We start from the raw sequence: 12,003 nt of genomic DNA, 5'->3' as shown, positions 1-12,003 counted from the left end.
TGTTCACTCAGGAAAAGAATGAGGTACGAGATATTAGACTCAAAAGGATCGAGGTCAGTTACACACAGGTGTTATCAATTTGAGAAGGAGTGAAAGTAGACAAGTCCCCTGGGCTGGATGGGATTTATCCGAGGATTCTCTGGGAAGCTAGGGAGGAGATAGCAGAGCCTTTGGCTTTGATATTGGAGTCGTCATTGTCTACGGGTTTAGTACCCGAGGACTGGAGGATTGCAAATATTGTGCCCTTGTTCAAGTAGGGCAGCAGAGTTGACCCAGGTAATTATAGACCAGTGAGCCTTACATCTATTGTAGAAAAGATTTTGGAAAGGATTATAAGAGAAGATTTAAAATCATCTAGTAAGCAACAATTTGATTTCAGACAGTCGACGTGGTTTCGTGGAGGGCAGGTCACGTCTCACAAATCTCATTGAGTTCTTTGAGAAGGTAGATGTAGATGAGGGTAGGGCAGTTGATGTGGTATACTTGGACTTCAGTAAAGCCTTTGATAAGGTTCCACATGGGAGGCTGATGGAGAAAATGCAGAGGCATTGAATTGAGGGTGATTTAGCAGTTTGGATTAGAAACTGGAAGAAGGCAGCGAGTGGTGGTTGATGGAAAATATTAAGTCTGGAGTCCAATTACTAGTTTCGGGACCACTGCTGTTTGTCATTTTTATAACTGACTTAGACACAGGCATAGGTGGATGGATTCGTAAATTTGCAGACGACACTAAAGTCGGTGGACAGTTTGGAAGAATGTTACAGGTTGCAGGGGGAAATTTGGATAAACTGCAGAATTGGGCTGAGAGGTGGCAAATGGAGTTCAATGCAGCTAAATGTGAGGTGATGCACTTTGGGAAGAATAACAGGATGGCAGAGTACTTGGTCAATGTAAAGATTCTTGGTAGTGTGGATGTGCAGAGGGATCTTGGAGTCCATGTGCGTAGATCCCTGAAAGTTGCCACCCAGGTGGATAGTGCTGTGAAGAAGGCATACGGTGTGTTAGGTTTCATTGGTAGAGGGATCGAGTTCCGGAACCGCAATATCATGCTGCAACTATACAAAACACTGGTGCAGCCACACTTGGAATATTGTGTACAGTTCTGGTCACCCAATTACAGAAAGGATGTGGAAGCATTGGAAAAGCAGAGGAGATTTACCAGGATGTTGCCTGGTCTGGAGGGAAGGTCTTATGAGGAAAGGCTGAGAGACTTGGGCCTTTTCTCATTGGAAAGGCGGCGGCGAAGGGGGGATTTGATAGAGACATACAAGATGATCAGAGGATTAGATAGGGTAGACAGAGAAAGACGTTTTCCTAGGATGATCACGTCAGCGTGTACGAGGGGGCATAACTACAAATTGAGGGGGGATAGCTTTAAGACAGATGTCAGAGACAAGTTCTTTACACAGAGTGGTAAGGGAGGGGAATGCCCTACCTGCTAAGGTAGTCAACTCAGCCACATTAGGGAGATTTAAACAATCCTTACATAAGTGCATGGATGATTTTGGGATAGTGCAGGGGAACGAGAATAGTTCACAGGTCGACGCAACATCGAGGGCCGAAGGGCCTGTTCTGCGCTGGATTGTTCTATGTTCTTTGTTCTAAACTTAGTGCAGGAGGCTGAAAGAAATGAGCAGCTTTAAAACAAAAACTTCTTGGAGCTCAAAGCTTTCAATGAGAGTCTGAGCCCGGTGGTAAGTTCAGGTAACCTTTATTGCAACCCAACTTTGTTACAGCTTCAGATCCCCCCCACCCAGGAAAAAGGCAGAGAAAAAAGTAGTTGCTTTTTGAACAGCTCAAGGTCAAAGTGCACACACGACACCTCCCCTGTCCCACCCCCCTCACTGTCTTTACTATTGGCCAGCAGCAAGTTGTCCCTTTGTAATTGGATCCTTGGTACAGCCGTAACCTGGAGGAGGTATTGCCTCACTCAGCAATTTCAACCCATACCTTGTCTCCAAGTAAGTTTCTCCCCACTCCTTTGCCAGGAAGGGGCAGTGTAGAGTCAACCAGACTGCTGTGGGTCTGGAGTCACGTGTAGGCCAGATCAGGTAAAGGATGCAGCTGGAACGACTGAGTGAATCCTTTCCCACAATGGCGGTTCCCTTCCCTAACAAGGGAGAGTGTGAATCAGATGGGGGCTTTCTCCCCCGTACCACCCCCTCCCTGAAACACTCTCATCGTTAGAATACGAACTCCACATTTCTGACCGAATACCAATTCTGCCATCTGTCGGGGAGGGATTCAAACCCGAAGTCCCTGGAAGTGGGTTGATGGTCCAATCGATAATGGCACTTGGCCATCACTCCTTCAATCCCCCTGCGATGGCACGTGAACTCGCTGGTGGCTCCGCAGGTGGGAGGAGCGGGTGAAGCCCTTCCCACACTGAGAGCAGGTGAACGGCCTCTCCCCGGTGTGGATCCGCTGGTGGGTCAGCAGGTTGGAGGAATCACTAAAGGCCTTGCCACACTCGGGGCAGCTGAAGGGCCTCTCCCCGGTGTGGATCCGCTGGTGGCTCCGCAGGTTGGAGGAGCAGGTGAAGCCCTTCCCGCACTGAGAGCAGGTGAACGGCCTCTCCCCCGTGTGGACACGCTGGTGGATCAGCAGAGTGGAGGAATTGCTGAATGCCTTCCGGCACTGAGAGCAGGCAAAGGGCCTCTCCTCCGTGTGGATCCGCTGGTGCCTCATCAGGGAGGAGATGTCAGTAAAGGCCTTCCCACACTCGGGGCAGCTGAAGGGCCTCTCCCCAGTGTGGATCCGCTGGTGCTTCTGCAGGGCGGAGACGTCGGTATAGGCCTTCCCGCACTCAGGGCAGCTGAAGGGCCTCTCCCCCGTGTGGACACGTCGGTGGCTCCGCAGGGTGGAGGAATAACTGAAGACCTTCCCACACTCAGGGCAGCTGAAGGGCCTTTCCCCAGTGTGGACACGCTGGTGCCTCAGCAGGGAGGAGACGTCGGTAAAGGCCTTCCCGCACTCAGGGCAGCTGAAGGGCCTCTCCCCTGTGTGGATCCGCTGGTGCTTCTGCAGGGCGGAGACGTCGGTATAGGCCTTCCCGCACTCAGGGCAGCTGAAGGGCCTCTCCCCCGTGTGGACACGTCGGTGGCTCCGCAGGGTGGAGGAATAACTGAAGGCCTTCCCGCACTCAGGGCAGCTGAAGGGCCTCTCCCCTGTGTGGATCCGCTGGTGCCTCAGCAGGGCGGAGACGTCGGTAAAGGCCTTCCCGCACTCAGGGCAGCTGAAGGGCCTCTCCCCTGTGTGGACACGCTGGTGGCTCAGCAGGGTGGAGGAATACCTGAAGCCCTTCCCACAATCTGGGCAGCTGTAGGGCCTCTCCCTCGTGTGGTCCTGCTGGTGGGCCAACAGGTGGGAGGAATGTCTGAAGGCCTTCCCGCAGTCGGTGCAGGGGAATGGCCTCTCCCCGGTGTGACTGCGCCGATGAGTCTCCAGGGCAGACGGGACACGGAAGCCTTTCCCACAGTCGCCACACTTCCACGGTTTCTCCACGGGGTGGGATTCCTCAGGTTTCTCCATGGCCACAGCTTCAGCTGCACACAAACACGTGTAGAGCTCCTCCCTGCCGTGAAATCCCCTTCCCAGGCCGTATAACTGTTTCAGGCTCCACACACAGTGCGCTGCAACAGTGCGGTCTCTCGTCCAGTCCCACTGATGCTGAAAACGTCCTCAAACAGGAACCAAAAAGCGTTGATCCCTCTCACAGAAATCACAGTCAAAAATCGTTGCGGTCCTGATGGATTGTGTGACTGTCAGACATTGACATCAAAGTGAGGACTGCAGACGCTGGACAGTCAGTCGAAAAGCAGAGGAGGTCAGGCAGCATCCGAGGAGCAGGAGAGTCAATGTTTCGAGAGTAAGCCCTTCATTCGTTGATTTTGAAACATCAGTCTTCAGATTTTCAAATACTCTGCAAAAAGAGATTACAAAAATCATCACTGTCAGTGCAGGGTAGAAATTCAGAACAAGCAATTATACTTTCTGTGGAATATTCTTTTGTTGTTCCACAAAATTGAAAGTACCATCCCACACTCTCTTCCCCCTCTGTTCTCACTCCGCTCTAACTAATTCCCCTGAAGGTGCTGATTCAGAATCTTACAGGGGCAGAAAAGCAAAAACATCAAGACTGACATCTCTCTGAATTTTGGATACCTCCACCTGAAAGTTAATATCTTTCACAACACTGGGATCCTGCGGAGAGTGAGCAGGTCTGATTTTGGGAAGCAAAAAAAAGTGTCAATTCAGGGTAAACCTGCAATGCAGCTTCTTGAGGAAGGACCAGACACGAAATGGTTAATGACCCCAGGAAGGTGGGAGCAAAATGAGATGTCAAGGCATTAACACCGACACACTTCAGTCAAACTCTTCTCCTGCTTCCAGTCAGGAGAAAGTGAGGACTGCAGATGCTGGAGATCAGAGCTGAAAATGTGTTGCTGGAAAAGCGCAGAAGGGCTCATGCCCGAAACGTCGATTCTCCTGCTCCTTGGATGCTGCCTGACCTGCTGCGCTTTTCCAACAACACATTTTCAGCTGCTTTCAGTCAGGGCAAAACATGCTCTGAAAGTCCAGCCTTCACAACCACACTTCTGCGTTCACTGAAGACAATTTGAGTCACACAGCACAGAAACAGACCCATGGCCAAATCTGTCCGAGTTGGCTATCTGGTCAGCAAGGACGATTTGGACCGAAGGGTCAGTTTCTGTGCTGTACATCTCTATGACTCCATTTGCCATCACTTGGCCCTGACCCATCTGAACCCTTCATATTCAGATGCCCGTCCAGGAGCCTTTTAACTTGTCATTGTACCAGCACCCACCACTTCCTCTGGCAGCTCACGCCATCGCTCAAGTGACTCCACGTTGAAAGCGTCAGGTCTGGTGCACCAGATGACATCAGGATAATCTTAGATCATTCCAGATCGCATCGATACTCAAGTCAGTGGCTTTCACGATCAGGATGTTGTACGTGGTCAAACAGGTCAGTGGGTAGGCGATCCCCCACCTCTTAGTTCAAGTATCTCTACGAGAACTCCCTTGCTGGAGGGTCCCTTGGAGACACTTCAACTGGACTTCATTGAGTTGGATTAGATTAGATTAGATTACTTACAGTGTGGAAACAGGCCCTTCGGCCCAACAAGTCCACACCGACCCGCCGAAGCGCACCCACCCAGACCCATTGCCCTACATTTACCCCTGCACCTAACACTACGGGCAATTTAGCATGGCCAATTCACTTAATCTGCACATTTTTGGACTGTGGGAGGAAACCCACGCAGACACAGGGAGAATGTGCAAACTCCACACAGTCAGTCGCCTGAGGCGGGAATTGAACTCGGGTCTCTGGCGCTGTGAGGCAGCAGTGCTAACCACTGTGTCACCGTGCCGCCCCGAGTTGGAGAAATGAGTTGAGTTACTATAAATATGTTTTGCTTATTGTTGATGTCTTTTCTTAGCGGATTGAAGCCTACCCTCCTCCTAACACTACTGCTGAGACTGTGGTGAAGATTTTGTTTAAGGAAATAATTCCCCACTTCAGTATACCTGCGTACATTAGCTCAGACAATGGACCACATTTTGTAGGTAATATTAACGGAGAACTCTGTTCCCAGCCTTGTATTTGTCGGCAACTGCATGGTGCTTATCATCCTCAGGCGGCCGGCATTGTTGAATGTTTTAACCAGATGCAAAACTAAACTTGCCAAATTAATGGCCAAGTCTGGCCTCTCCTGGTTATGCTAATCCCTGTGGCCTTATTCCAGATGCGATCCATGTCTGCGGGCAAGATGCGACTGTCTCCAGTTGAGTGTCTCTCTGGTCACCCCCTCCGTACCCCTTGGAATGATTCGGCTCCCTTCTCAGTCCACGTCCACATGACCGAAGCAATCATTGGTTATGTTCTTGCTCTAACTAGTGTTATGCGTGCCTTTCACTCCCAGGAGCGTGCGGCCTACAGCGATGTTCCCTCCCTTTCAGCCTCGTCACGGGTAGAGTCTGGTGTGTTGGTGCTCATCAAGAACTGGACTGGCAAAGGTCTCCAACCTCGTTGGAATGGCCCCTTCCAGGTTTTACTTCCCACCCCTACGGCGGTCACAGTCGCTGGGTGCTCAGCTTGGGTCCAACTGCACCGTTGTAAATTGATTGACCGCACCAATCAAAAGGGGGGGAAGAGGAGGAGAGAATCCTGGAATCCCAACAAAAGGAGTGGATCCTGTCCAGTTGGGTTTTTGAATTTTGCTGTTGTTCTAATATTCATCTTATTACAGATACTTGAACTAAGAGGAGGGACATGTGGGGGATCGCTATCTCCTCACCTTTCTGATCACGTACAACATCCTGATGGGGAAAGCCACTAAGCATCGATGTGATTAGGAATGATCAGAGATTATCCACCACCTATGCCGAGGAGATGTCGTCCAATGCACCGGACCAGACGCCTTTGACGTGTGGAACGTGATGAAGATTGATTATTGCAATGTACTCTTACATCAGAAATACCAGATGGTCCATCTGGACAGTAGACATCAGTGGGAGTTACGTCTTTTTGATTTTACCTGCAGACGAAAGCCTAGTGAGAATAAAAGTGATCAATCCCGTTATTATGGTAAATATTTTAAGGGCGCCCAGGAACACCATCACTTTTTGCAGGACGGGCCAACTCAAGAAAAGGGAAGCCTGATAAGGGAAACTCCTCAATCCACAAACAACTTATTTATACAGGCCCACAGAACGCTCTTCACCCCAGAGGCAGTAGTATGTTACTCCTCTCTATCGGGAGATGACTTACTTGCCCCGTCCCCAGTCCCCGATTCCATTCTATTCATCAGACTCCCTACTGCCGACCCTCCGCAGAGAAATACAGTATCACTTTCCAACACCATATGAGCCTCGTGCTACCTGTTTGCTGACATCTTTTCACTCTACTGCATGGTCGTATGAGAATTGCTTTAATGGAACCGGCTATGGGTGTGCAATTGTTCATATTCCACATAACATCTTGAGACCTGTCACGCCCACTCGTGTAAGACAAAAGGAGCCTTATACCTCCTGCCCATATACAAAGATGGCTTGCATTCCACTGGCTGGGTAACAACAGGCCTTATGCGTCATAAGTAACTATACCCATCTCCATGTACACACCCGGAACAGAACTATTCCCTTGCGCATTTATAGGTCTTTTCTCATTTCAGAATGTGATACTGTCGCCAAGACCATGTGCAATAGAGTTAAGGGTGAGCCTAATGGGAACAGAATTCTGAGGACCATTGTCTACCAGATGTACAGCACAGAAATAGTCCCTTCGGTCCAACTCATCCATGCCGATCAGATATCCTCAATCACTAGTCCCATTTGACAGCACTTGGCCCATATCCCTCTAAACCCTTTCTATTCATATACCCAGCGAGATGCCTTTTAAATGCTGGAATTGTACCAGCCTCCACCACTTCCTCTGGCAGCTAATTCCTTACATGCGCCGCCCTCTGAATACAAGAGTAGCCCCTTAGGGCCCTTTTAAATCTCCCCCCAACCCTAAACCTATTACCCTCTAGTTCTGGACTCCCCCATTCCAGGGAAACACCTTGTCTATTTATCCTGTCCATGCCACTCATGATTTTATAGAAATCTGTAGGGTCTCCCCTCAGCCTCTGGTACTCGAGGGAAAACAGCCCCATCCTGATCAGCTCAAACCCTGACAACATCCTTGCCAATCTTTTCTGAACCCTTTCAAGTTTCACAACATCCATGACTCTATGACATCCTTCCTAAAGCAGAGAGACCAGTACTGCACACAATATTCCAAATGTGGCCTAAGCAATGTCCTGTACAGCTGCAACATAATCTCCCAAATCCTGTACCCAGACGATTGGGAAAGTTTTCAAAGCCCACAAAAGACAACCGGAAAAACATTGAGGTATCAACACCCGGCGGGGGAGGGGGGAGTCGAGAAGGGAAGGGAAGCCAAAAGTGCTGGAGCCAAGGCAGAGGAAGAACAGAGGGTGCACAGCCGGCTTGAAGCTGCATGTGCTGTACTTATACCTGTTGCATTTACTTGTGGAAATCGGGTGCATTTTGAAAAGGAAAACAGAAAAGATATCTACTCCTCCCAATCTCTGTCCTCCTCACCTGGTAACTAACTCCCATACTTGAGTTGACAGGGTCTGCTCCCTCCCTGGATTCACTCCCGTTGCTACAAGTGAACAGATTTTCCCGCCCCAGGATTAGCCCAGACGGAGGGATTTTCATTCATTCAGTGTCACTTCCGCGTTGTGACGTCACGAAAGGAGCGGATGGGCGGGGCCAGGCCGGGGGCACGACCTGCGCCTGCGCTGTCCTGCACCGTTTGCAAATATCCCTTCGCTTCAGAGAATCCCCACAGTGTGGGAGCAGGCCACTCGGCCCAACGAGTCCACACCGACCCTCTGAAGGGGAACCCACCCAGACCCATTCTCCTACCGCTCTACATTACCCTGACAAATACACCTAACCTGCACATCCCTGGGCACTATGGCCAATCCCAATCAAGGCCAGTGAGCAATGTCGTGATGTGGGAAATGAACATCACAGAATGATGGAGACAAGGAGAGTAAATGTACCAGCAATTAAAACTGGATTGCAAAGATCATAAAAATGTAAACCGAAAACAGTGTGTCTGCATGTGTGCTGCTCTGTTACAAAAGTGAATGAATTGACTGCACACATTGAAGAGAATAATTATAATCTGAGACTCCCTACAGAGACATGGCTTCAGGACGACAAGGATTGGATCTTGAATATCGAGGGGGTAGTCAAACGGGAAGCTAGGTGAAGGTAGAGGGTTGGCATTGCTAATGAAAACACTGATCACAGAAATCCGGTGTCAGGTCGGATTTCAGGTCTTGGTTTCTCTGTCCTCTGTTGATCTCCTGTTCCCACAGAGTAAGATGTTGGTCTGTTCTCAGCTCTGCTGAAGTTTTGATTCTCCAACACCCCACCCCCCCCACCCCTTTACACCTTCCAGAACAATACAACATTCAGTCAATCGAACCCCAATCCACTATCTCCCAGCCTGACAACCGACCAGACACAGTCGTACCAGGGAATCAAACAAGAAAAGTGAAACAAAAAAATAGAAATAAATAGGTGCTGATGCTTAATGTTTGTCAATAGGAAGTAAACCAGAAATAGGGGTCTCCCAGGATTCTGATAGTGCCCTATTTGAGGAATTCTCTTTGCTTTATATCTAACTATCAGTACCCAGCTATGACTTACAACAATAGTTATGCCAACAGAAATAAAGCATCTGTTACCAAATAGACAGAGATACACAGCACAGAAATAAACTTTTTAGCTGTAAGCACACACAAGTCCATGGGGGTGAATTTGCATTTGCAGAATTATATTTTCAAATAAATTCTATTTTGCTCAAAAATACACAATCTACAAGCTGTCAGAACATGTTGTATTTTATAAATTCCTACTTTAGAAACAGAACTAGTCAGATTCAAGGTGGGGATAAAGACAGACTCTGACTTTTAATGCATTGTCTGAGCTGAGATTGGATTAGATTCCCTACAGTACGGAAACAGGCCCTTTGGCCCAACCGGTCCATACCAACCCTTCAAAGAGTAACCCACCAGGCCCCATTCCCCATATTTACCCCTGACCAATGCATGTAACACACTGGGCAATTTAAGCATGGCCAATTCACCTAACCTGCATATTTTTGGATTGTGGGAGGAAACCGGAGCACCTGGAGAAATCTCATGCAGACACGGGGAGAATGTGCAAACTCCACACAGACTGTGGCCAGTGGCTGGAATTGAACCTGGGTCCCAAGCGCTGTGAGGCAAAATTAAGAACCACTGAGCCACCATGCCACCCAGATGTTGTTACCTTTTGTGATAAAACCTTATGTTATCGAGATTTACATATGAATGATAGTTGCAACCCACTGTACAAGATGAGAGGTGTAACAATCCAGGTTTGTTCAATATATCATTTCAGTGGCAGGACACTTTAATCTTCTTCCATAAATTGTGTGCCTTATGATCTTGTGCTCCACAACCACCTGATGATGGAGCAGTGCTCCGAAAGCTAGTACTTCTTGGTGTTGTGTGATGTTTAACTTTGTCCAGGTTCGGGTGGATTAACCATGCTAAATTACCCAGTGTTCAGTGTTGTGCGGATTCGGTTGGATTGGCTGTGCTAAGTTACCCATGGTGTCCAGGTAGGGTGCAGGTTAGAGTGGATTCGCTATGTTAAATTACCCATAGTGCCCAGTGATGGGTTAGCTGTGGGAAATAGTTTCACAGTAATAAAAGCAGGAGGAGAAAGTGAGGTCTGCAGATGCCGGAGATCAGAGCCGAAAATGTGTTGCTGGAACAGCGCAGCAGGTCAGGCAGCATCCAGGAATCAGGAGAATCGACGTTTCGGGCATAATCCCTTCTTCAGGAATAAAAGCAGGAGTCAGCCATTTTGCCCATCTAGCCTGCCCCGTTCTTCATTGCGATCATGGCTGATCTATCCATCGTCTCAGCTCCTCCTAGCAGCATTGCCCCAACTACCCTTAATTCCCCAACCATGCAAAAACCCATTTTGAACATATTTAATGAAGAGAATTCCATAGATTCACTACACTCCAGGAAAAGCAGTAGTCCTCACTTTCTCCTCCTCATCTCTGTCCTAAATCTACTCCCCCTAGTCTTGAGGCCTGGTCTCACCCACCAGCAGAAGTGACTGGATAGGGTTCGGCTTCATCCCCACAGTGCAATGAATTCCCATTTTTCACCAAAATCGCAGATGTACTCCCTTTACTCAGTCGCTGTCTCACAAATGCAAGATTTCATTGTAACTTCTTCTGCTCCCAGACAGGACAAAACATCTTTGAAAGCTGCTCTGAAAGTCCAGTCTTCACAACCACACTTCTGCTTTCGCCAAAGACGATTAGTGTCATACAGCACTGACACAAACCCTTTGGTCCAATTCATCTGATCAGATATCCAAAACTAATCTAGTCTCATTTGTCTGCATGTAGCCCATATCCCTCTGAACCCTTCCTATTTATATTCCCATCCAGATGCTTTTTAAAATGTTGTAATTGTACCAGCCACCACCACTCCCTCTGGCAGCTCATTCCATACATGCACCACTCTCTGCGTGAAGTTGCCCCTCAGGTCCCTTTGAAATCATTCCCCTCTCACCTCAAACATATGGCCTCGAGCTTTGGACTCCCTTACCCTGGGCAAAAGACCTTGGGTCTTCACCATATCCATGCCTCTTACAAACATCTATAAGGTCACCCCTCAGACTCTGATCCTTCAGGTGAGGATCGAAAATTTGAATTTAGGTTATTGTCAGACGCAACAAGTATATGTAGATTTTTACTAACCACAAAATGGCTTTTCAATTTAAAATAATAGAACAAAATGGCCGAGAATAATGATTGAACTCTGTGAACTTGTCCTGCTGTTTTGCAGAATTAAGCTAAAATCCAAAGATAAGAGGACAATGGAGTTTGTTTAAAATGAACACTGACACATTAATTGACCAATTGAACTAACCTTGAGCTGCTACCATGGCATGATGATTTACGTAATTAAGACTCCTTTCTCAGGAAATATCATTGGATTAACCTGCTGTGAATCATGTCACCTTATTATATTCGATTGATATTTTCTTGAAATTAAGGCTGTACTGTCTCAAAAAAACTTAAATAAATAACGTGTAATTTTCAAATGTAATTGCACAACTTCACCATGGAACACAGAAGGTTTAACCGCTGTGTTGCTGGACAGAATTGTGCCTTATTAAACTGATAGCCTTGCTTTGTACAGATGCATTCCATTGATTCTTTAGACCGATCTCGAACCAAAAGGCTCCTTAAGAGGGGTCTAGATCTTCACTCTGGATAAGTTAGCCTGGCCAATTAACCCTAACCTGCACATTCCTGGGCACCACAGGTAATTTAGCATGACCAATCCATTCCTGGACACGATGTGTAATTTAGCACAGCCAA

At 48.0% G+C, this 12,003-nt stretch overlaps 2 protein-coding genes across 5 annotated transcripts in view; one reads left to right on the top strand and one right to left on the bottom strand.

The window, feature by feature from the left end:
* The window catches only part of LOC148144448 (uncharacterized), a 677,410-nt gene that overhangs the window by 626,768 nt on the left and 38,639 nt on the right, over positions 1-12,003 (top strand). The window lies entirely within an intron of this gene.
* On the bottom strand, positions 2,311-3,531 carry LOC148144449 (uncharacterized). 4 transcript variants are annotated; one of them, XM_087974707.1, is made up of 4 exons: positions 3,455-3,531; positions 2,881-2,983; positions 2,489-2,628; positions 2,311-2,404 (listed from the first exon to the last, which is right to left on the bottom strand). In XM_087974707.1, exons 1-4 carry the CDS (start codon positions 3,529-3,531, stop codon positions 2,311-2,313), a joined length of 414 nt encoding a protein of 137 aa, XP_087830833.1. The 4 variants fall into 4 exon arrangements, with proteins under 4 accessions (XP_087830833.1, XP_087830831.1, XP_087830832.1 ...); XM_087974705.1 differs by having other exon boundaries at positions 2,311-2,488; positions 2,573-3,328; positions 3,413-3,531; XM_087974706.1 differs by lacking the exon at positions 2,881-2,983 and having other exon boundaries at positions 2,311-2,676; positions 3,094-3,531.

The sequence above is a fragment of the Chiloscyllium plagiosum genome, unplaced genomic scaffold (assembly GCF_037043375.1).
Source record: "Chiloscyllium plagiosum isolate Xiang-an unplaced genomic scaffold, Cpla_swu_hap1 HiC_scaffold_27, whole genome shotgun sequence".
NCBI classification, from domain to species: domain Eukaryota; kingdom Metazoa; phylum Chordata; class Chondrichthyes; order Orectolobiformes; family Hemiscylliidae; genus Chiloscyllium; species Chiloscyllium plagiosum.
This window is presented reverse-complemented; position numbering and strand designations above follow the sequence as displayed.

Bases quoted from the DNA above. Each gene is read 5' to 3' on its own strand.
- LOC148144449 (XM_087974704.1), bottom strand. From the start codon at position 3,531: ATGGAGAAACCTGAGGAATCCCACCCCGTGGAGAAACCGTGGAAGTGT.